Here is a 26,952-nt window from a genome sequence, read left to right as displayed (position 1 = left end):
ATAGTTTCCAGCAGTGAAAATAAACTGACAGTAAAGGCAGTAGGCCAATTACTTACTAAGTATGTATGAAGAAAAAAGTAGTAAAACCAACTATACACAAAATCGGTCAAGGGATACACAAAAATGCAGATTATGATATCATAATAAAAAATGCAGATCATGATATAAAATGTGGAGGAGAAAGGATAAAAGAGAAGTACTTTTAGATTGTGCTTGAAATAGAGCAACCATCAAGGTAATACAGACTACTACAGATTTAGGAAACTATGAACCTTACAGTAACCACATATCTAAGGCCTCTACCATCCTGCCCAAAACAATATACAGATTCGATGCAATCCCTATCAAATTACCAACAGCATTCTTCAATGAACTAGAACAAATAGTTCAAAAATTCATATGGAAACACCAAAGAACCCGAATAGCTAAAGCAATCCTGAGAAGAAAGAATAAAGTGGGGGTGATCTCACTCCCCAACTTCAAGCTCTACTACAAAGCCACAGTAATCAAGACAATTTGGTACTGGCACAAGAACAGAGCCACAGACCAATGGAACAGAATAGAGACTCCAAACATTAACCCAAACATATATGGTCAATTAATATTCGATAAAGGAGCCATGGACATACAATGGGGAAATGACAGTCTCTTCAACAGATGGTGCTGGCAAAACTGGACAGCTACATGTAGGAGAATGAAACTGGACCATTGTCTAACCCCATATACAAAGGTAAACTCAAAATGGATCAAAGACCTGAATTTAAGTAATGAAACCATCAAACTTTTAGAAGAAAACACAGGCAAAGATCTCTTAAACATAAGTATGAGCAATTTTTTCCTGGACACATCTCCTCAGGTAAGGGTAACAAAATAAACAATGAACAAATGGGACTATATCTAACTAAAAATCTTCTGTACAGCAAAGGATACCATGAGCAGACAAAATGTAACCTAAATATGGGAGAATATATTCATAACCAATTCATCTGATAAGGGGCTAACATCCAAAATATATAAAGAACTCATATGTCACAACACCAAAAAATAATAATAAAAACCCAATTAAAAAATGGGTGGAGGACCAGAACAGTTTTCCAAAGAAGACATACAGATTGCCAACAGGTACATGAAAAGATTCTCCACATCACTAATCATCAGGGAAATGCAAATCAAACCACAATGAGAAATTACCTCACACCAGTTAGAATGGCCACTATCCAAAAGACAAGAAATAACAAGTGTTGATAAGGATGTGGAGAAAAGGGAATTCTCCTACACTGTTGGTGCAAATATCAACTGGTGCAGCCACTATAGAGAGCAGTAAGGAGGTGCCTCAAAACATCTAAAAATAGAAATAGGACTCAATCTAATAATACCACTCCTAGGAATTTATCTTAAGAAAATGAAATTCCGGATTTAAAAAGATTAATGCACTCCTATGTTTATTACTGCATTATTTACAATACCCAAGATTTGGAAGCAACCAAAGTATCCATCAATAGATGAATGGGTGAAGAAAATGTGGTACATATACACAATAGCATATTATTCAGCCATATAAAAGAAAGAAATCCTGCCATTTGCAACATGATGGACCTACAGGGTATTATGGTAGCCAAAATAAGCCAGGCAGAGGAAGACAAATACCACAATTCACTTATTTGTGGAACACTAAAACAAAAAAGAACAAAATGAACAAAATAGCTGTAGACTCACAGACACTGAGAAATGACTGGTAGTTACTATGGGGGAGTGCTTAGATGGGTGAAGGATGAGGAGGATAAAGGGGAACAAAAATTCTCGGTCATAATATTAATTGGTCATGGGGATGGCAGTACAGCATGGTTAATATAGACAATGACTCTGTAACATCTTTCTATGTTGACAGATAATAACTGCACTAGTCGGGGTGAGGATTTAATAGTATGGGTGACTGTTGAACCACTGTGTTGTATACTTGAAACCAATATAAGATTGTATATCAACTACAATTTAAAAAAAGAAGACATTATATATATAAAGCATGGACTTGAGGGAGTAAAATATATAGTGCTGTTGGAATGTGTTCAAACTTAAGTGACCATCAACTTAACACAGACTACTACATACGTAAGATATCATACATGAACACCATCGTAACCACAAACCAAAACCCTATAATAGATACACACAAAAAGAGAAAGAAACCTAAGTATAACACTAAAGGAAGACATCATGCACAAGGGAAGAGAGCAAGAGAAAAATAAAGGATCAGAGAAGAATGACAAAAACAGAAGAAATTTTATAAAATGGCAATAAGTACATACTTATCAAAAATTACTTTAAATGTAAATGAACTAAATGCTCCAATCAAAAGATGTATGATTGAATGGCTGAAAAAACAAGACCCAGCTATATGGTGCCTACAAAGACTCACTTCAGACATAAAGACACATAGACTGAAACTGAAGGAATGGAAAAAAGATAGTCTATGCAAATAGAATGAAAAAAGCTGGAGTAGCAGTACTTATATCAGATAAAACAGACTTTCAAACAAAGACTGTAACAAGAGATAAAGGAAGACATTATACACTGATTAAAGTCTCAGTCCAACAACGAGAGAACAATTGTAAATATCTATGGGCCTAACAGAGGAGCATCTAATTGAGCAAGTATTAACAGACAAAAAGGGAGAAATTGACATTAACACAATAACACTAAGGGTCTTACATACATCATCCAGACAGAAAATCAGTAAGAAAACTGTGGCTTTGAACAACACATTAAACCAAACAGCCTTAATAGACATATATAGAACATTTCATCCAAATTTCATCCAGCACATTACACATCCTTTTCAAGTTCACATGGAACATTTTCCAGGACAGATCACATGTTAAGCTTCCATGAATTTAAGAAGATTTAAATCATACCAAGCATCTTATCTGACCACTACAGAATGAAACTGAAATCAGTTAAAAGAAAAAAATTGGAAAAAACATAAACACATGGAGGTTAAACAGCATGCTACTAAACAACCAATGGGTCAAATAAGAAATCAAAGAGGAAATAAAAAAATACTTAGAGAATAATAAAATAGAAACCCAATAGTTGGAATGCAGCAAAAGCAGTTCTAAGAGTGAAATTTACAGCCATACAGGCCTACCTCAAGAAGTGAGGAAAATCTCAATGAGAAAAATCTAACCCTACACCTAAAGGAACTAGAAAAAGAACATACAAAGCCCAAAGTTAGTACATGGAAGGATATAATAAAGACCAGAGTAAAAATAAATGAATAGAGACTAAAAAAATGATCCAAAAGATTAATGAAACTAAGATCTGGTTCTTTGAAAAGATAAACAAAATTGATAAACCTTTAGCTATACTCATCAATAAAAAGAGACTCAAGATCAGAAATGAAAGAAGTTACAACTGACACCACAGAAATACAATTATAAGAGATTCTATGAAAAATTATCTGTGAACAAATTGGACAACCTAGAAGAAATGAATAAAATCTTATAAACATGCAATCTTCTGGAAATGACACCAAAAAAATAGTAAATTTGAAGAGTAATTACTAGAAAGAGTTGAATCAGTAATCAAAAGCTTCCAGTAAACAAAAGTCCATAACCTGATGGCTTCACAGCTGAATTCTATCAAACATTTACAGAAGAGTTAATGCATAACTTTCTCAAACTATTCTTAAAAATTGAAGAGGTAGGGAAGCTTCTGAATTCATTCTAGGAGGCCACATCACCTAGACATCAAAACCAGACAAAGATACTACAAAAAAAAAAGCAAAATTACATACCAATATGCCTAGTAAACACAGATGTAAAAATCTTCAACAAAATATTAGGAAATTGGATCATTAACCACAACCAATTGGATATATTCCAAGAATGCAACAATAGTTTAATATACACAAATTAATCAATGTAATGCATGACATTAACAAAAGAAGGATTTAAAAACTATATAGTCACCTCAATAGATGCTGAAAAAGCATCTGACAATAATCAACATTCGGTCATGATAAAACCTCTCAACAAAGTGGACAAAGAGGGAACAGATCTAAACATAACAAAGACCATATATGACAAACCCATAGTTCACATACTCAATGCTGAAAAGCTGAAAGCTTTTCCTGTAAGATCAGGAACAAAACAAGGGTTCCCAATCTCACCATTTTTATTCAACATAGTACTAGAAGTCCTAGTCACAGCAATCAGACAAGTAAAAAGACATAAAAGGCATCCAAAACAGTAAGGAAGAAGTAAAATATTTTCACTATTTACAGACATGATACTACATATAGGAAACCCTAAAGACTTCACCAAAAAACAATTAGAATAAATAAATTCAGTAAAGTCACAGGATACAAAATCAATATACAGAAATCTGTTTTTCTATATATAAATAACAAACCAGCAGAAAAATTAAGAAAAAATCATTTTACAATTGCACCAAATATTATAAAATGCCTAACCAAAGAGGTAGAAGACCTGTACTCTGAAAACAATGACATTGATGAAACTGATGACACAAATAAAAGGAAAGATATTCCATACTCATGGATAAGAATTAATATTGTTAAAATGGCCAAGTACCCAAAACAATCTGCAATCTCTATTTAAATACCAATGGCATTTCTTACAGAATTAGAGCAGATAATGATAAAACCTGTATGGAACCAATAAAGACCCAAATAACCAAAGTAATTTTGAGAAAGAAGAACAAAGTTGGAGTTATCATGGTCTTTGACTTCAAACTATAGTACAAAGATACAATAATCAAAAGAGTATGGTACTGGTACAAAAATCCACACATAACTCAGTGTAACAGAATAGAGAGCCCAGAAAAAAAAGAGGTTATATAGTCAATTAATATATGATAAATGAGGCAAGAATATACAATGGAGAAAAGACAGTCTCTTCAATAAACGGTGCTAGGAAAACTGGACAGCTACATACAAAAGAATGAAACTAGATTGCTATCTTACACCATACACAAAAATAAATTTAAAATGGATTTAAGACCTAAATATAAGACCTGAAACCATAAAACTCTTACAAGAAAACATAAGTGGACTTGATGAAGGGGGGGCCTAGTAAACATAACGTTCTTCATGTAATTGTAGATTAATGATATCAAAATTTTTTTTAAATAAATAAAAAGAAAACATAAGCAGTACACTCTTCAACATCAGCTCTAACAATCTTTCTCGGGGTATGTCTTCCCAAACAAGGGAAACAAAAGCAAAAATAAACAAGTGGGATGATATCAAACTAAAAAGCTTCTACACAGCAAAGGGAACCGTCAACAAAACAAAAAGACAATCTACTGAACAAAAGAAGATATATGCAAATGATACATACCAACAAAGGGCTAACATCCAAAACATACGAAAACAACTCAACATCAAAAAAACAAATAATCTGATTAAAAATGGGCAGAGGACCTGAATAGATATTCTCCAAAGTGAATAGACAGCTGGAAAAATACAAATACGAAAAGATGTTCAACATCACTAATCTTCAGGGAAATGCAAATCAAAACCACAATGACTTATCAGGTCATACCAGTCAGAAGGGCTAATATAAAAAAAACAAAATAAAACAAAACAAAACAAAAAACAACCCAGGAAATAACAACTGTTTATTAGGGTGTGTAGAAAAGAGAACCTTCATATGCTGTTGGTGGGAATATAAATTGTTACACTCACCATGGAAAGCACTATGGAAATTTTTCAATAAATTAAAAATAGGAATACCATACAACCTAATGATTCAACTTCTGGGAATTTACCTGAAGAAAACAAAATCACTAATTCAAAAAGATATATGCACCCCTATGCTATCATAGTATTATTTACTATAGCCAAAATATGGAAGCAACCTAAGTGTCTATCAGTAAATGAATGGTTAAAGAAGATGTAGAACATATATACAATAGTATATTACTCTGCTATAAGAAAGAATGAAATCTTGCCATTTGCAGCAACATGGATGGACCTACTTGGCTTTACGCTAAGTGAAATGAGTCAGACAAAGACAAAAAATGTATGATTTCACTTATATGTGGAATCTAAGAAATATAACAAGCAAAATAGAAACAGACTCATAACCACAGAGAACAAATTAGTAGCTTCCACAGGGGAGGTGGGCAGGTGGATGGGCAAAGTAGGTGAAGGGGATAAAGAGGTGCAAATTTCCAATTAGAAAATAAATTAACCACAGGGATGAAAGTACAGCATGGGGAATATAGTCAATAATACTGTAACATCTCTGTTGATAGATGGTGACTACATTTATTGTGCTGAGTGTTTGGTAATGTGCATAATTGTTGAATTGTTATGCTGTAAACCTGAAACCAATATAATATTGTAAAATGTATATCAACTACATTTCAATTAAAAAATAAGACCCAACTATATATTGTCTAGGAGAAATCCAGTTTAAATATAAAGACACATCGAGATTAAAAGTAAAGATATGTCAACATAATGAGAAGACAAGCTACAGATTGGGAGAAAATACTTATAAAAGATATATCTGATAAAGACTGTTGTTCAAAATATATAAGAACTCTTAAAATTCAATAATAAAAAAATTAACAATCCAATGAAAAAATGGGCAAAACACCTGATAAATACCTCACCAAAGAAGATATATGGATTAACATGCAAGCATATGAAAAGATGCTCCACATTATATGTCATTAGGGAAATGCAAATTAAAACAAAGATACTACATGCACCTAGTAGAATGACCAAAATCCAGAATACTGACATATCAAATTGTGACAGGAATGCAGAGAAATAGGAACCCTCAATCACTGCTGGTGAGAGTGCAAAATGGTATGGCAACTTTGGAAAACAGTTTGGAATTTTCTTATAAATTAAATATAGTCTTACCTTATGATTCAAACAATACACTTTTTGTTATTTATGCAAATGAGTGAAGATTTAGGTCTATACAAAAATCTACACATGGATATTTACAGTGGCTTTATTGATAACTGCCAAAATTTGGACACTATCAAGATGTCTTTCAGTAGGTAAAAGGATAACCTGTAGCACATCCAGACAATGGAATATTATTTAGTGCTAAAAGAAATTATCATTACCATGAAAAGATATGGAAGAAGCTTAAATGTATATTACTATGTGAAAGAGGTCAATCTGAAAAGGCTATATACTCTATGATTTCAACTATGTAACATTCTGGGAAAGGCTAGACTTTGGAGATAGTAAAAAGATTAGTGGTTGCCAGGAGTTAAGTAGGAGAGAGGGATGAATAAATAAAGCCCAGAGGATTTTTAGGGCAGTGAAACTATTCTATATGACTCTATATGGTGGATACATGTCATGAAACATTTGTCAAAACTCACAGAATGTACACCATCAAGAGTTAACTGTAATATAAACTATGGACTTTGGGTGATGATGATGTGTCAATGTTAAGTTCATCAACGGTAATAAATGCACCATTCTGATTAGGAAAGTACTAGAAGGGCAGGGTGTGGGGATGGGGACTTGGTGATACGTGAGAGGTCTGTACTTAATGCTCAATTTTGCTGTAAAACTGGAACTGCTCTAAAAATGAAATTCACATTAAATGGGGAAAACATACTTGACTTCATGAAGTATTATAAAGCTATAGTAATCAAGAGGGATGAATAGATAAAGCCCAGAGAATTTTTGGGCAAAACACCTGATAAACACCTCACTCTGTAAGAGCTCTGTACTTAATGCTCAATTTTGCTGTAAAACTGGAACTGTTCTCAAAATGAAATTTATGTTAAATGGGGAAAACATACTTGACCTTATAAAGTATTATAAAGCTATAGTAATCAAGACAGTATGGTTTCTTTCCTTTTTTTTAATCAAAGTATCATTGATATACAATCCTCTGATGGTTTCACATAAACAACACAGTGGTTTCAACACTCACCCATATTGTCAAGTCCTCACCCCCTCTATTGTGGTCACTGTCTATCAGCACAGTAAGATGCTACAGAGTCATTAATTGTCTTCTCCGTGCTATAGACATTATGGTTTCTTTATCTGCAAATGATGTAATTATCTATGTAAAGAACCCTAAGGAGTCTACAAAAAAAACTCCTAGAATAAGTGAGCCTAGTAAAATCATAGGATAAAAGAAAAACCAACTGTAATTCTATATATCAGAAATGAAAATTAGAAATTGAAATTAAAAATACACACACATGGTGGGGACTTGATGATGGGGGGAGTCTAGTAACCATAATGTTGCTCATGTAATTGTAGATTAATGATACCAAAATCAAAAATAATAAAAAATAAAAAATAAAAATAAAAATACACACACATTGAAAACTACAAAACATTGCTGAAGGAAATTAAAGGAAGTCTAAATAAATAGAAAAACCTGTTCATGAATTGAAAGACTCAGTGACTCAAAATGGTCAAGATGCCATTTAGAATGGTATACTTAAAATATGTGCATTTTATTTCATGTAAAATTATATCTCTAAGTTGATTTGTTTAAAATTGGTATATTGTTGACAGAGACTTTCCTTGAACAGAGTTACATCCCAGATATGCATAACCTATGTAGGCCAGGTAACCTCAAGCCATGAATTTAAGTATAGACTCCACCTGAAAGAACCTCTATATATCTTCTAGGAATAAAAGAAAGTCTCTAGAAAGGGCTTGGTGAAGTTCTCACAGATAATTTTTACAAGGGCAATGACCAGAACATAATCACGAGTACCAGGCAAACAGGAAAACAAGGCATATGAGTACTCAATAGGAGAAGCATAGCCAGTTAGAAGAAACCTGAAAAGGCTTCAGATACTGCAATTACAAACAAGACAACTATACTTACTATGATTAAACATATAAATGGCAATTTGAAGCTACCTGCAGTAAATAAGAAACTGTAAAAAGTGACATACCAGACATGAAAAGAACCAAATAGAGCTTCTAAAAATAAAAGGTTTAATAGTCAAAATTTTCTAAACTCAGTGGTTGGATGTAATAACATTTTGGCCACAGCAAAAGAAAGCACTAGTGAAATAAGGACTTGTGAAAAAATTACACCAAATGTACCACAGAGAGTCAAAAAATAAAAACTTTAAATATCTAACACACTAACATTCATGCTAGATACAATGAGAAGGTCTAACTTACATTTGCTTGGAGTTCCAGAAATGGGGTAAAGAAAATATTAGAAAAGACAATGACTGAGAATTGTGCAGAACTGTTGGAAGACAGTCACAGAATTAAGAGGACCAGCAAACCCCCAAGCAAGAGAAATAAAAATAAATCTACACCTAGATACATTACAAACTATAGAAACCCAAAGATAAGGAGAAAAACCGTAAGAGCCACAAGAAAGAAAAAAGACAAAATACCTTTAAAAGAGCAGTAAAACTGGCATCTAACTCCTCAAGAGCATCAGTGGAAACCAAAAGATAAAAGAACGTAACATGCAAAGAGAAAATAACCACTCATCTGGAATTCTACAGCCATTAAGAAAGATGGCTGCTGAAAGAGCCCAAATTCAAAATCTAACAAAATGGTATGCTACCCTCTTAATATTTATCTTTAACTTTTCTCTTTACTTCTAATATATATATAGTTTTTCATAGAATTAAATCACTTAAGGTAATAATGAAAAGATCATATGAAATTAGGTATATGGAGAATCATAGAATTCTCAGGGCCTATTTAGATCCTAGTTCTTTTAACTATAAAATAAGGTTTTAAACAGCATGATTCTTAAGGTCGTTTTTTGTTCTGTACGTAGCAACCACACGGCTACTGATTATAGCAAAAATTTGATTTATAAATGATTTTATTTTCAAATTTATAAATTTGATTATAAATACCATTAAATAAGTGCTATAAGTAACTTAAAATAAACAAGGGCTCTGAAACAAGTAATGGACTATATTTACATAATCAGGCTTCAAATACAAAATAGGAAATAAGAGTCAGAAGACAAAGAAGTGAGTCTTTTTCCACCCACAAAGAGTACATATCGGAAAAGTAACTTGATTTGATAAATTAAAGCATTCTATTAAAAAGCCTAGAAAATTCTGACAGTAGAGCAACGACTCATGTAAGCACTGATAGTGAGAGGAGAGTAACCTTTGATCTATGTGAAAAAAAGAGGACCTTTGTACATTTGACTACCCAGATTCAGAAAGGTACTTTCTGAAGTTTCTGTGATGACTGCCCTTGTACTGTTCACCATGTAACTTATTCACTATGTAAGAATTTGTTCTCCATGTAAGAACTTGTTCGTTATGCTTCAGAAGATTGGAGACTGATGAAAATTAGGCTTGGGGTGGATTAAAGATTGTGCATTGAGCATTGACTCCCCTATACAGAATTTTATTGTTATTAACAACCATTTGATCAATAAATAGGAGAGATGCCCTCACAAAAAAAAAAAAGTACACACTTCCAATTGTAAAATAAATAAGTAACTGGGATGTAATGTATAGCATAAGGAATATAGTCAAAATATTGTAACAACTTGGTATGGTGATAGCTGGTACCTAGAATTATCATGTATATAAATGTTGAATAACTGTGTTGTACACCTGAAACTAATGTAATACTGTGTGTCAACTACCCTTCAATAAAAAATAATCATCTAAAAGAAAAAAGGTACTTTCTGTTTGGATTAAAGAAAAACAGTGTTAATGATAAAAATGTATGCTCACCTGGTAAAAACTCCTCCTTGCAAGCAATGAAGTAGAAGGAGACAATGCTGACTTTCTTGGCCTGCTTTCTTTAAATCAGCCTTAAACCAAGAATAACTAAAACACTGGACCACAAGTGTTCCAAAGAGCATAAAGCTTACTGTTAAAACACCAAAAACGTACTGTCCTTCATGGAAAAACCTGACAGATACCCAGATGTCCACAATTAAATCAGTTATATAGATTATAATGCCAAGAACTGACATCATAAAATTCAACTTACTATATTTCATTATGAATCACTATAGATTTTGGTTATTTACCTTCTCTCCTACAAAAATAAAAAAAGTAACTAGGACAAATATTAGTGTATAGTTTAGTATAGCACTAAATTTTAATTTTTACTCCCTAAATTTATTTTGAGAAAGAATAATATTAGGAAAATGGAACACTAAAACCTAAGTAACTAATTTTAACTTTCTTTTCTAAATGTCTAATCCTGGCCCTATGTTAAAAGGCTTTATTCAATCTTCTATTTCACAATGATCTTCATTAAAGATGACAACACCTAAAATGAAACATACATAAAGGATTCTAAAAATCTTGAGTATAATATTAAAAAAGCTAGGCTATGACTTTACCAAAGCCCCATTTTTTCTAAACATAATATATTACCACTAAATATAGTTCTTATAATAGTTTTAAGAAAATAAAGTCTCAGAAATAGATTTACTATTGACAACATCCTCTCAGACTATTTTGTACCTCTTAAAAAATACAAGCTACTCAGAAAGATATTTACCAAAGGACCATTTATAATGGCAAAAAACTGGAAACAGTCTAAATGCATGAATACATATAATTGGCAAATAATGATAGATTCATAAAATGGAATGTTACAAAGATACAAAAAATATATTTTAAAAAGGGGCAATAGCTGTGAAAATTCTTAATGTTTTTAATTCAGTAATTCCATCTAAGAATCAAGCCTAAGGCAATATTCACAAATACACATATACACAGATACATGCTCTTTGCAGAACCTTTCTTATAACAGCAAAAAACTGAAAACTACCTAAATGATAATTAAGAGGCCTGGTTCAATAAATTATGGTACATCAATACTAAAGAATACATAATGCAATTTTTAAACAGAATGGTGTAGCTTTGTATAAACTGACTTTGGAACATCGTCAAGACATGTTCAGGGAAAAAAGCAGGTGCTAGAAGGATAAATATAGCATTTATGGTTTTTAATTATATCTGGAGAAGGGAAGGGGGTGGTTGATAGTAAGAGGTAAATGCAACTTTAATCCTTTAATTAAACATGCTTTTATGTTGTTTTTTATATCAGACCTGTATTCATTCAATACATAATTTTTTAAAATAAAAATAATAGTAAATCCTATGCTGATAAACAGTGACTGTAATGGGGTATATGGTGGGGACTTGATAATGGGGGGAATCTAGTAACCACAATGTTGCTCATGTGATTGTATATTAATGATTTCAAAGTGATAAATAAATAAATAGATAAATAGATAAATAGTAAATCATACAGAGAATTGCAATGACTGGAAAAAAATTTTATGCTACTAATGATAGCTGGTATTTACTTACTACTACATGACAGGCATTGAACTACATGTTATATATAAAAGGCTCCCAATTAATTCTTATATCAAACTTAGATTATATACTATTATCATTCCTATTTTATAAATGTGGCTGAATGCAATATTCAGACAAGATTTGTCTGATTCAACAGTTTTTTTAAAATTTTCCTAATTGCCAACATCTCATATAAAAATCCAGATTTTTCACTATTATCTAAAAACTGAAAGATAGGCTACACTTGACTATCACTCCTTCATGAGCAGCGTATTCCCCCTGGACGGGGCATGCCTTCTCAGGTTTACCACAGTAGTAAGCCATTCCACTGCACTCATTTCAAAAGATGGACCTCAGTGTCAATGGAGCTACCTACTAGCTGCAAATCCTTTGTGGGGAAGTTGGGGATCCTATGGCCAGGATCCTCACTGAACTCAAACGACCTGATGATGTAACTGGCCTTTGCTAGACTACCGCTTCCACACCTTTAGGCAATAAGCTACTATTGCACTGTATAGAGAGCTCAGCCCAGTGCCTTGGGAGGAGGCAGAGACGCTAGTGCTCGACCTACCACTGGGAGAACAAGCCAGGAAATAAACCCTTTCACCCCAAAGAACGTTTTGCTGTCAATTTCTTTGGCCACATTGAATCCGCAGCGAACTTGCCAAGGGCTAAAACCCATTGGCAAGACAATTGACACACCGAGCCAGGATCATTGTTGACCAAGGAAAAAGACAGGCTGCCCTTATGGGAGGGGTCCTTCAGCAGGCTGCCCCTGTGAATGGGGAGGCAATGGATCAATCCCCAACGGGTATATGGTCTGAGGTGGCTTGCCTCCTAGAGGACTAGGCCCCACCCCAAGACTGGAGGCAAGTGGAGGTGACAACTGAGGCAGAAGGGATAGCCCTTGGTATAGAAAGTAGGTCGTTTGAGAGACAGAGTGCCCATGAGGCAGTAGGGACTGTGGGTTGGCGGGTTCTCACAGTATTAAAAAAGTCTACAGAAGAGAAGGACATGCTCCTGAAAAAGACACAAGAAATGGCAGCATGAGAATGCAAGCTGCAAACTTCTGTGGATTCCCTGAAAGGAAATGGCATTGATGCTAGAGGAGGCAGCAGGAGAACACTTGCAGCAAGGTGCCATTGAAGACATAAAACATTCCTTACAGAATGAGAGGGCAGTGCTGCCAGGTACGCTGAAGGAGGAAAAGGCCATCAAGGAAAAAGGCGAACTCCTGAGGGAAGCACAGGCGGAGGTGGCATGAGAACTCCAGCTGTGAAGCATTGAGGTGAAGGTAAGAGAGCTTCAGAAGACTGAGCTACCACTGCTGTGAGACAGAGTAGAAAAGGTAAAGGTTGCTGTAGAGGAGGCACTCGGGGAAGGGGAGAGAAAGGAGCCAACAGCCCCAGAAATGGAGGAACTGCAGAAGGATGAAGGGGTGGTGCAGGAGACACTGGCCTCTGCTGTATTGAAAGCATGCCCAGTAGTTGTAAAGAAAATGAAGACACAGCAGCTGAAAGTTCCCCAAAGAGAAGAGCAGCCTCCTCCCCAGGTTGTGGAGCCCTCTATGCTCCGCCTCTATACTCAGACTGAGCTGGTGGATTTGGGCTCCTGGTTTAGGCAGAAGCCCTTGGAGTCAATATCAGCTTGGCTCCTACATCTGTGGGACTTAGGAGAGGATGAAATTGTTCTGTTGGGATCACAGATGGGAAAGCTGGCTTCCCTGACAGTGCAGCCCGCCTTGAGGCAGCATTTACAAAATGCACATCATCAACAATATCCGCATTATAGGGGTACCAGAGGAAGAAGAGAGAGAAAAAGAGATAGAAAGTGTCTTTGAAGAAATAATTGCTGAGAACTTCCCCAAACTGGGGGTGGGGGGGTGGGGGGAGGGAGGGAATAGTTGCTCAGACTACAGAGGCACACAGAACTCCCGAGAGACGGGATCCAAAGAGGTCAACACCAAGACAGATAATAATTAAAATGGCAAAGATCAAGGACAGGGACAGAGTATTAAAGGCAGCCAGAGAGAGTAAAAAGGTCACCTACAAAGGAAAACCCATCAGGCTATCATCAGACTTCTCAACAGAAACCTTACAGGCCAGAAGAGAATGGCATGATATATTTAATGCAATGAAACAGAAGGGCCTTGAACCAAGGATACTGTATCCAGCACAATTATCATTTAAATATGAAGGAGGGATTAAGCAATTCCCAGACAAGTAAAATGCACATCAGACCCCAGGGAGTTACTCCCTCCTTGATTGCCTTATGACCCAATCCAGGTAATCTACCATCCTCTCCTGTTAGATAGCAGATGTACGCTGACCTCCAACAGGTGTTTGAGACCTAGGCATAAGAAATACCATCTATAGTCCAGAGAATTATGGCCCAGATGAAGATATTTTCAATACTAGAATGAGAAATATTGTGCTTCAAATAGTTCCCATATCCCTCTTTGGGTGTCTAGTGGCCATTCTTTACCCTCACCTAGGGCATTCCATAAGCAAGGTGACACATACAGTAGCAGACTCAGGAAAGGCTGAAGGAATGAGAACTCAGAAAAAATAAGATCTGCTACTCACAAGAAGAATTTAAAGGGCCCCATGAAGGTTATGAGGACCCCAATGTGGTTTGATTTAATACAGGCCAAAGAAGATGGAAGGATATTAGATGGTAAGTCAAATAAGATCTCACTAGAGCTATAGCAGCAGCTGAAACCAGAGCAGCAGTTTCAGCCATTAAGACCAAAGAGGGAGAGGTCAGAGACAGAGCCACAAGTCTGGTCTGTGTGTTTGCAAGACTTCCTGCTGAAGAGCAAGCCAATCTCACTTGAACCCACACAGGATGAAGCCTGGAAACATGGTTTGACTGAGGGGAAGGTCAAGGTATCTGCCCTAAGGGACCAGGGGGGAAATGGAGGCCACATGTTGAAATTGCTGTCCATTGGTCCCCAGTGAACATACAACGTGTCCTGGGCTTGGTGGACACAGGGGCTGAATGTTCACTGATTCAAGGTAACGCTGAGCGGTTTCCCTAGGACCCCCACTATCATAGATGGATACAGGCGTAAGGCTATTACAGTGAAACAAGCCCAAATCCCTTTGGGAATAGTTCATCTACCCCAAAAGAGTTTACCATGTATATATCTCCTATCCCTGAGTATATTTTGGGGATTGATATCCTGCAGGGTCTATGGTTGCAGACCACTGCAGGTGAGTTCAGACTGAGAGTATCTGTGGTGAAGGCAGTTCTGAGGGGACATGCTAGGTACCCACTCATAGCTTTGCCTGTGCCTTGGCAGGTGACTAATACAAACAATACAAACTGCCTGGACGGCATAAGGAGATCGGAGAAACTCAAGGAGCTGGAAAAGGTGGGTATTATAAAGCCCACCCATAGTCCTTTCAAGTCCCCAGTGTGGCCAGTAAAAAAGCCAGACTGCTCCTGGTGTATGACTGGATTACAGAGAAATGAATGAAGTCATACCCCCTGAGCATGCGGCTGTCGCCTCTACTGCAGGCCTCAAGATACCGTCAGCCATGAACTAGGAACATTACATGGTAGACCTTGCTAATGCCTTCTTTTCCACTGACATTGAGCAGGAAAGTCAGGAACAGTTTGCCTTCATGTGGAAAGGATGACAATGGACTTTCACCAACCTCCCACAGGGATACCTCCACAGTCCCACCATCTGTCATGGACTTCAACCCAGGGCTTGGCTATACGGGAGAAACCGCCACTGGTGCACTGTACCATTATATTGATGATGTCATTCTCATGTTTGATTCTCTTTCAGAGCTAGATGGTGCAGCACACAGACTGCTGCAACAGGGTTCAGGGACCTGCTGCATCTGTCAAATTCTTGGATGTCGTCTTGTTGGGTAAAACCAAAGTTATACCAGAAGCAGTTATAGATAAAGTCCAGGCCTTTCCTACCCCTACAACTGTAACATTGCTACAGGAGTTTCTGGGTCTTCTAGGCTACTAGACAGTGTTTATCCCATACTTGGCACAAATTCTGAAGCCCTTATACCAGTTGGTACAAAAGGGTCTCAGGTGGGACTGGGATGAGACAGCAAAATGGCAGTCAAGGCCATGTAAGCCCTGTACGCTGGATGTTCATGTGACTGAACACAGTTATGGCTGGGGTCTCTAGCAGCGACTTGAACAAACTTGCCAACCTATTGGATTCTGGTCACAGCTCTGGAAAGGGATAGAAGCATGATACACTTTGATAGAAAAACAACTGGCTGCTGTGTATCATGCCTTCCAGGCTACAGAAGGCATCACTGGAATGGCTCAAATAAAGGTAATAACCACCTATCCATCTTGGGGTGGGTACAAGACTGGACCCAAAAGCCAAGGAGTGGTGTGGCACAAACATCCACACTAGCCAAGTGTGGTGCTTACCTACAGCAGCATAGTGCCCTATTAGCCCCTTGATTGAAGAACTGCAGTGCTTATTGGGGCTGGTGACATATACTAGTGAAAAGCAGGAAGAACTTGCCTATTAACCGTTAGTAGAGGAGAGTCCCTAATGGCAGGAAAGAGCCCCTATACACAAAAATGCACGGTACAAAGGCGGCTCCAGTTGTGGGCAGCCCCCAAAATGGAGGGCCATACCTTTCCATCCTAAGACTGAGACAATATGAATGGAAGATGGTGAGGGGAAGAGCAGCCAATGGGCACAGTTGTGGGCCATATGGCTTGTGATCAGCCAGGAGCCCTCCCCTCTAGCTGTCTGCACTGACAGCTGGGCTGCTTTTCAGGGCTGGACCCTGTGGCTACCAATCAAGTACCATGACAACTGGCTCACCGACCCCTTCGGGGACAAGAATTGTAGTAAGACTTATGGGCCTGTGGTGAGACTAAAATAATTACAGTATACCCTGTGACAGGTCATTTGCCACTGGCATCCCCAGGAAATGATGAAGCAGATAAATTGGCCCAGATACGTTGGTTAGAAGGAAAGCCTACCTCTGATGTAGCCAAATGGTTACATCAGTGTTTGTTGCATGCAGGGCAAAAGACAATGTGGGCTGTAGCCCATTGGTGGGGCTTGCCTTTGACCTTTGAAGAAGTTAGTAGAGCCTGGCAGGAGTGTGTTGTGTGCTCCAAAAGGAACTTACACCGAGTTCCACAGCAACATGGGACAATAGCTAAGAGGCCTATACCCCTCGTCAGGTGTCAGATAGACTATATTGGGCCTCTACCTGTGTCAGAAGGATATCGGTATGCTATGACTTGTGTGGACACAGATACTGGTCTTCTGGTTGCTTTCCTACCTGTTGTGCAGACCAGCAGATGACCAAAAGAAGCCTGGAGAATCTCTTTGCTGCCAATGGTCAACCACAGGTAATTGAGACTGATCAGGGCACCCATTTTACTGGTCATACACTCCAAGAATAGGTGCGACAGCTCGGAATGAATCAAATGGAAGTTTCATGTGCCATACAATCCTACCACAGCAGGCATGTTAGAGTGGCACAATAGCTTGTTAAAATCTGGACTAAAGTCAGATACCAATATCTGCGAGGATGGTCAGTCCGCTTATGGACCGTGCTATGGAGTTTGAATGAGAGACCTCAAAAGGGAGCCCTGAGCCCTATAGACATGTTAGCAAATATGGCTGCCTTCCCTGTAAAAGTACAAGTACAAACCAAGGAAGAATCACTGAAGCCGAGGTTCGGCCACCAGAATATCATCTTGCTGCCAGCACCATTTGCACTGAACCCCGTGGATTCCACTGAGTGGACGCGGCCTTGGAACTTTTGACACATGGATTAATGATGGCTGGCTCTCCTGGCACCTTGGGGACAAGGTGTATTCCTAGAATAACAGCAGAGTGGCCACCAAAGACAACAGTAATATATCCTGAACAGCCAGAAAGTAAGAGCATCTTACCAGCGAGTTTTGTTCTATCATTATGACCAGTGCATGCACCTCCAATAGCACTATATATAGATCCTTCAGTAACCCCCATGGGGAAAGGAGTAAAAGTGTGGTATACTAGACCTGGAAGGGAACCCCCTTCCTGCTACAGTCCTATCACAGGACCACTCTCTTGCATGCATCCTATCTGATGGAGAAGATTTGCCTATCTTGGTGTCACTAAAACATGTGTCTTTTCACCCCTAAGGTCTTTGTGGATTGGGAACTTCCTCTGGCTTGAGGATTATTATAATTTTTGTTATTAGCAACCTCCTTTGGCTTGAGGATTATTATAATTTTTGTTACCTGTATCAAAATCTTGTTGTATCTTAATTGTTGTTATTATCTCTAAGTTGTTGTTATCCACTGTTGTTGTTTAGGAATCTGTTTATGGTGCTCCATCTTTCTCGCACAGGGACCATTCTGGAAGATTGGAAGTGTGTAGATTGTAAGGCAAGAATCCTGGAGAGGTGGAGTGTTGGGAAGTTAGGGTTCCTATTGCCAGGATCCTTACTGAACTTAAACCACCTGATGATGTAACTGGCCTGTTGCTAGGCTACCACTCCACACCTTTAGGCAATAAGCTATTATTGCACTACATAGAGAGCTTGGCCCAGTGCTCTGGGCGGAGGCAGAGACACTAGTGTTCGACCTACTGCTGGAAGAATGAGCTGGGTAATAAACTCTTTCACTCCAAAGAATGTTTTGCTGTCAATTTCTTTGGTCACATTGAATCCATAGTGAACTTGCCCAGGGCTGTAACCCATTGGCAAGACATCCTTATGTATGTTCTTTTACCCACCTATGACTTATTTTATTCACCTGAAACATGGAGATAATAATGGAATATACCTCATAGAGTTGCTGTGAAGGTCAAAAAGATAATATATATAATATATATAAACCTCTAGAATAAAATACTTGGCACACTGGGGTCAATAAATATTAGTTATCATTATTTAACCTTGCCTGCCTGCCTGATCCCTGTAAGCATCTGAGTTTGCAATCTTTGACTTTTGTTTGAAGAATATTAAGTGAAAAAATACTATAGTATCATCTTAATGCTTTGAAAATTCAAAGGAAATGTGACTGGAGAAATACAAAAATTTTAATAGTGACTTCATATAGGGAATTAACAGCATTACAAATGAATTTTTTTTCTTCCTCCATCTTTTCTATATGTATGGACTGTATTGTTTCCCAACCCCAAATTCAAATGCTAAAGTACTTACTCATAATATAACTGTATTTAGAGATAGGCCTTTAAGGAGGCAATTAAGGCCAAAGAAGTCATAAGGTTGGGCCCTAATCCCATAGGACTGGTGTCCTTATGAGAGGAAGAGATACCGGAGATCTGTCTCCCTGACATCCAATCCCCTCACACACAGAGGAAAGTCTATGTGAGGATACAGTGAGAAAGCAGCCATCTGCAGCCCAAAGAGATGACTCACCAGAAACCAACCCTGTTGGCACCTTGATATTGGACTTCCCATCTCCAGAACTGTGAGAAAATGGACTTCTGTTGTTCAAGTCACCCAGTCTGTGGTATTCTGTTATGGTGATCCCAGTAGACTAACTAACACCCTATATGTTCTATAAGGAGCATCTATTACTTTAAAAACCATGAAGGGAAAGTGTTACTAAAATCACACACAAACTAATACTTCTGGTGTTCTTATCATTTTACCACTTACAAGTATTTTGTTTAAAAGACTTCAGAATATTAAAATGTATTTTGCTCTTAAAAAAAAAAAAGAGAAAAAAAATTCATTATAAATACTTTCCCTGCCAAGAATGTTGCAGGCAACATTATTGAAAAAGTAATTTTAAATCTGAGTCTTCCAACCTAACAGGCCATGAATTTCCCTGCAGTAAGCTTCTAAGCTTAAAATGGAAGATATCATGTACAACATAAGCATGGAGTTCAAGAGGATGAGGTTTAATCAGAAGGTTCTGTTCAGTTGAACTAATTAAATATTTATTTAGAACCTACCATCTGCTGTTTTAGGCTCTTGGGATATATTAAATGATAAAAGAGGCAAAAATTCCTGCCCTTGTGAAACATCCGAGCAGAGACAGTCAATTACCAATAAAGTAATAAGCAAATTAACTTTATATTAGAAGGTGATAGTGCTGTGGGAAAAACAAAGCACATTAAGGGAGATGAGGATTTGGAATAGAGGCAGGCACATCAGGGGCTGCAATTTTAATTAAACAGTCAGGGCAGGCCTGAGAAGGTGGCATTTAAGTACGAAATTAGCCACATGGATATCCTATCAAAAGCTTTCCAGATGGAAGGAATAGCTAGTTTGAAAGTCTAATGTACTATATTTTAAGTATGTTCTCCAGAAACAAAAGTTTCACAAATATTGGGAGATTCCTAGCATGATTATATTGGATGTGTTTAATGTATATCCAGGTCCTGTTCTAAAATCATTCTAAAAAATGTAATCTCTTAAGCTTTAATATCTAGGGAGAAAAAGCTGCATATATACTGGAAGAATAGATAGTAATAATAGCTGCTATTGTGTGTACTGTGTGTCTAGTGTTTTACATACATTATTTCATTAAATCCTCACAGATCCCTATGAGAAGGGTATTATTGGCCAAATTTACATATCAGAAAACTGAAGCTTAGAGATGTTGGCTATATAAGGTATCTCTAGTGAGAAAACTGGTTTTAATGTAGATAATGTCCTTAAAATTACTGTAATATCTAACCACACTCTGTGTGTACATTTCTTAATTGCTCTCCTCACAAAGAGAGCCTCCTTTACCTGGAGTGGATAAGGAAAACAGTAGCAGTTTGGGGTCAGGTTTTAAAAAATGAGAAAAACAATTCCTAAGAAACTTAGAAACTGCATTATTGGCAGAACATCAGGCTCAATAGAGTAATCTGATATGTCAACTGTATTCATAATTTTATCAGGCAGAACACAATGCCAACTAGAAAGAAAACTACACAGCAAGGTAATATACATAGCTGTTCTCATAAAGAAGGCCTGCAGCTCTTTCAGTAACCATGTCATTGTAAAACATCTGTGAAGGATAGTTTACCTCTATCCTAGAGTCATCACTGTTCCAACAGTGATCCATTATTTCTCCACCTCAGGAGAAACAATGATTTCTACAACATTTGGTTTCAGAGAGAATTTGTGCCACCTACCTAATAGGACAGTTTTAATCCAATTTGTTCAGAGGTCAACCCTGCATTGTGGCTACCTGGCTGCCAGCCAAAATACATAACCTTTGCCCACTGTACATGATCTCTTTGCAGACGTTTGAAGTAAAATCTAGCAAACTTTCACTTGTCAACAAGTTTAACAAACATAAAATACAGACTTACCTGTCATATATAAAAAGCCTTCTTTGACTCAAAGTCCCTTCTGGAAAATCTCCATCCCGGGAATCTTTTATTTCTTCTTCACTGAAAGCAAGTATACTTAAAGGGCGTGTAAACCTTTAAGATCGAATACTAATATGAAACTGAAATCACCTGTTAGTCATATGAGGGATTTTCTACCTACTGATTACATAGTCTATATAATTGTGACTATAGTACAATCTTTTGCAACTATCGCATTGGAAGAAGGCTCCTTTCATAGACTGAGTGGGTTATAAGTTTCTACTGTAATTATCAATTAAATTGTTAAGAAATACAATTCACATCACAGCATATTCAAGTGGGCAACAAGTCATGTTTGAAAGGGGATATTCCTGAATTCTAAATACTCTGATACAAAAAATTTACAAAGTATCATTAACTGAGCCCTGCCTACTCTTTCAAACTGTATACCTTCTCAAACCCATGCCCCAAGAACATATGATTGTTGGGTTTCTGTTCCCAATATAAATACTACATTTCTTCATTTTTAAGCCTTTGCTGAGGTTATTTACTGTCTAGAATGCCCTTCTACCTACATCTACCCAATGAAGTTCTATCAACCCTTTAAGACATCAACTCAAAACCCACCACCTATATCCTTTCCCATATAGTCCCAATCAATTTGATTACCCCGTTCCTCCTTGCAATCCCATCACTTTAGCTGTACATCTTGTCCAGGATTTACCACATGTGCTTTAAATTAAGATCATGAAGGTCTCCTTGCTGGTTATAAGCCTCTAGAAAGCCAACTATCATTTTTAACACCCCCCCTCACATGTCTACAACAATACTTTGCATGTTGTAGACAGATGATAAATGGTTGTAAATGTAACTGAACAGAATGTAAAAATCTTTGGTCTTACTTCTGGGAGAAGAATTTAAACTTCAAGTTGCATGCTAAAATATATTCACAAGGACTCAATTTTGCATCTGTATCCTGGCTCTCTCTTTTGAGCTCAATCCATATACACAGCTGTCTATAGATTACTTTATCAAGATATCTCACAATTACCTCAATTTCAACTAATCTAAACTAAGTTCACTACCCACCCTCTATTACTGCTCTTCCAGTGTTTCATGTCTCACTGTATGACTCCACTCAAGCCACTTAATTTTTAGGTGGGTCCATTTGGTTTTTGTTGTTCCCATTCCTTCATTTGCTAAATGAATAGCTTGGCAATGGATTAAATGAAATTGAGATGGAAGGCACAAGGGAAATTTTAATTCAAAAGGAAAAGCTAAAGGATAACAATCCCTGGGAGCAGGAGTTGTACACAAGTCCCATAAATTACTGTTCAACCCTCTTCTCACAGGTTCACTGTTTCCAGTAGAGAATTTTTAAAAAGGAAAATGAAGGTAGATTCCTACTTGGAAAGGCATTAATTAATGGCCACTAATAAATACTGGTGAGTTGAAAACCTTTGACATTGGGAATTTTGATAATTACTCCAAGCATTTTTTTAAAGGGTATATTGCTTGCCATCCCATTGCAAAGGGGATAAGCTACGTGACTATTTAAGCAAAGGTTTTAAAAACCCTTTTCAATTAAAAGTACCACTATGAGACAAAAGCAAAGACATTTGTCACACTGTCTTGCCAATGGGTTTCAGCCCCGGCCAAGTTTGCTATGGATTCAATGTTACCAAAGAAATTGACAGCAAAACATTCTTTGGGGTGAAAGGGTTTATTACCCAGCTCATTCTCCCAGCGGTAGGTCGAACACTAGTGTCTCTGCCCCTGCCCAGAGCACTGGGCCAAGCTCTCTATGTAGTGCAATAATAGCTTATTGCCTGAAGGTGTGGAGTGGTAGCCTAGCAACAGGCCAGTTACATCATCAGGTGGTTTAAGTTCAGTCAGGATCCTGGCAATAGGAACCCTAACTTCCCAACACTCCACCCCTCCAGGATTCTTGCCTTACAATCTACACACTTCCAATCTTCCAGAATGGTCCCTGTGCGAGAAAGATGGAGCACCATAAACAGATTCCTAAACAACAACAGTGGATAACAACAACTTAGAGATAATAACAACAATTAAGATACAACAAGATTTTGATACAGGTAACAAAAATTATAATAATCCTCAAGCCAAAGGAGGTTGCTAATAACAAAAATTATAATAATCCTCAAGCCAGAGGAAGTTCCCAATCCACAAAGACCTTAGGGGTGAAAAGACACAAGTTTTAGTGACACCAAGATAGGCAAATCTTCTCCATCAGATAGGATGCATGCAAGAGAGTGGTCCTGTGATAGGACTGTAGCAGGAAAGGGGTTCCCTTCCAGGTCTAGTATACCACACTTTTACTCCTTTCCCCGTGGGGGTTACTGAAGGGTCTATATATAGTGCTATTGGAGGTGCATGCACTGGCCATAATGATAAAACAGAACTCGCCGGTAAGATGCTCCTACCTTCTGGCCATTCAGGATATACTACTGTGATCTTTGACAGCCACTCTGCTGTTATTCCAGGAATACACAGGAGGCCAGCTTCCAGGCCTTGTCCCCAAGGTGCCAGGAGAGCCAGCCATCATTAATCAATGTGTCAAAAGTTCAAAGGCCGCGACTACTCAGTGGAATCCCCAGGGTTCAGTGCAATTGGTGCTGGCAGCAAGATATTATTCTGGTGGCTGAACCTTGGCTTCAGTGATTCTTCCTTGGTTTGTACTTGCACTTGTACAGGGGAGGCAGCCATATTTGTTAACATGCTTACAGGGCTCAGGGCTCCCTTTTGAGGTCTCTCATTCAAACTCCATAGCACGGTCCATAAGCAGACTGACCATCCTCGCAGACTACTGATATCTGACTTTAGTCCAGATTTTAACAAGCCATTGTGCCTCTCTATCATGCCTGCTGTGGTAGGATTGTGTGGCACAGGAAACTTACATTTGATTCCGAGCTGTCACACCTATTCTTGGTGTGTATGTCCAGTAAAATGGGTGCCCTGATCAGTCTCAATTACCTGTGGTTGACCATTGGCAGCAAAGAGATTCTCCAGGCCTCTTTTGGTCATCTGCTGGTCTGCACAACAGGTAGGAAAGCAACCAGAAGACCAGTATCTGTGTCCACACAAGTCATAGCATACCGATATCCTTCTGACACAGGTAGAGGCCCAATATAGTCTATCTGACATGTGACAAGGGGTATAGGCCCCTTAGCTATTGTCCCATGTTGCTGTGGAACTCAGTGTAAGTCCCTTTTGGAGCACATGACACACTCCTGCCAGGCTCTACTAACTTCTTCAAAGGTCAAAGGCAAGCCCCACCAATGGGCTACAGCCCACATTGTCTTTTGTCCTGCATGCAACAAACACTGATGTAACCATTTGGCTACATCAGAGGCAGGCTTTCCTTCTAACCAACATATCTGGGCCAATTTATCTGCTTCATCATTTCCTGGGGATGCCAGTGGCAAATGACCTGTCACAGGGTATACTGTAATTATTTTAGTCTCACCACAGGCCCATAAGTCTTACTACAATTCTTGTCCCCGAAGGGGTCGGTGAGCCAGTTGTCATGGTACTTGATTGGTAGCCACAGGGTCCAGCCCTGAAAGGCAGCCCAGCTGTCAGTGCAGACAACTAGAGGGGAGGGCTCCTGGCTGATCACAAGCCACATGGCCTGCAATTCTGCCCAAACCGGCAATGGAAAAGAAGGCATTAGCAAGATCTACCATGTAATGGTATGTTCCTAGTTCATGGCTGATGGTATCCATCAGACCTGCAGTAGAGGGGACAGCAGAATGCATAGGGGGTCTGACTTTATTCATTTCTCTGTAATCCAGTCATACTCCAGGAGCCATCTGGCTTTTTTACTGGCCACACTGGGGACTTGAAAGGACTATGGGTGGGCTTTATAATACCCACCTTTTCCAGCTCCTTGAGTTTCTCCAATCTCCTATGCCATCCTGGCAGTTTGTATTGTTTGTATTAGTCACCCAGCAAGGAACAGACAAAACTATGGGTGGGTGCCTAGCATGTCCCCTCAGAACTGCCTTCACCACACATACTCTCAGTCTGAACTCACCTGCAGTGGTCTGCAACCATAGACCCTGCAGGATATCAATCCCCAAAATATACTCAGGGATAGGAGATATATACACAGTATAATCTTTTGTGGGTAGATGTACTATTCCCAAAGGGATTTGAACTTGTTTCACTCTGATATCCTTACGCCCTTATCCATCTATGATAGTGGGGGTCCCAGGGAACTGCTCAGGGTTACCTTGAATCAGTAAACATTCAGCCCGTGTCCACCAAGCCCAGGAAACGTTGTATGTTCACTGGGGACTAATGGACAGCTATTTCAACATGTGGCCTCTGTTCTCCCCCTGGTCCCTCATGGCAGATATCTTGACCTTCCCCTCATCAAACCGTATTCCTCAGTCATCTTCCTCTATGGGATCCAGTGAAGTTAGCTCACTCTCCAGCAGGAAGTCTTGCAAACACAGAGGCCAGATTTGTGGGTCTGTCTCTGATCTCTGCCTCTTTGATCATAATGGCTGGAACTGCTGCTTGGGTTTCAGTTGTTGCCATAGCTCTGGTAAAACCCAGTTTGACTTCCCATCTAATTTCCTTCCATCTTCTCCTGCCCATATTAAATCAACCCACATCTGGGTCTGCGTTACCTTCCTGGGGCCCCTTAAATTCTTCTTGTGAGTAGCAGACCTCATTTCTCTCCGGGAGCCCATTGCTTCAGTCTCTTCTACGTCCGCTACTGTACATGTCATTTTGCTTATGGGATGCCCTAAGTAAGGTTAAAGAATGGCCACTAGACACCCAAGGAGGGATGTGGGAGCCATTTGAAGCACAATATTTCTCATCCCAGTATGGAAAATATCTTCACCTGGGCCATAATTCTCTGGACTATAGATGACATTTCTTATGCCTAGCTCTCATAACACCTGTTGGAGCTCAGCATACATCTGCCATTAAAAGGGAGGATCATAGATCACCCTAATTGGGCCACACAGCATGAAGTGCAGCCATAAGCCAACTGAGGAGCAAGTGACTCCCTGGGGTCTGATGTGCATTTTGTAATCACTGCCTCAAGGCAGGCTGCACTGTCAGGGAAGCCAGCTTTCCCATCTCTGATCCTGACAGAACAATTTCATTCACCCCTAAGTCCCACAGATGCAGGAGCCAAGCTGATATTGACTCCGAGGGCTTCTGCCTAAACCAGGAGCCCAAATCCACCAGCTCAGCCTGAGTATAGGGGCGAACCATAGAGTGCTCCATGACCTGGGGAGGAGGCTGCTCCTCTCTTTGGGGAGCTTTCAGCTGCTGGATCTTTATTTAATTTACAACTACTTGGTGTCCTTTCAGTATAAGAGGGTTCTGTGCCTCCA

At 38.4% G+C, this 26,952-nt stretch overlaps 1 protein-coding gene across 3 annotated transcripts in view; it reads right to left on the bottom strand.

Annotated features, from left to right (window-relative positions):
* XKR9 (XK related 9) overlaps nucleotides 1-26,952 on the bottom strand; it is a 47,060-nt gene that overhangs the window by 13,439 nt on the left and 6,669 nt on the right. Inside the window, exons 1-2 of one of the 3 annotated variants that reach the window (XM_036998200.2) lie at nucleotides 21,572-22,074; nucleotides 10,702-11,248 (exon numbers count right to left, since the gene is read on the bottom strand). In XM_036998200.2, coding sequence (XP_036854095.1) covers nucleotides 10,702-10,973 — 272 coding nt within the window. In that variant the 5' untranslated portion in view covers nucleotides 10,974-11,248; nucleotides 21,572-22,074. Of the gene's footprint in view, nucleotides 1-10,701; nucleotides 11,249-21,571; nucleotides 22,075-26,952 lie in introns of those variants that run through there. The other 2 variants (XM_073229674.1, XM_036998202.2) reach the window with 2 other exon arrangements.

Source organism: Manis javanica, chromosome 2, assembly GCF_040802235.1.
Source record: "Manis javanica isolate MJ-LG chromosome 2, MJ_LKY, whole genome shotgun sequence".
Classification (NCBI taxonomy): Eukaryota; Metazoa; Chordata; class Mammalia; order Pholidota; family Manidae; genus Manis; species Manis javanica.
This window is presented reverse-complemented; position numbering and strand designations above follow the sequence as displayed.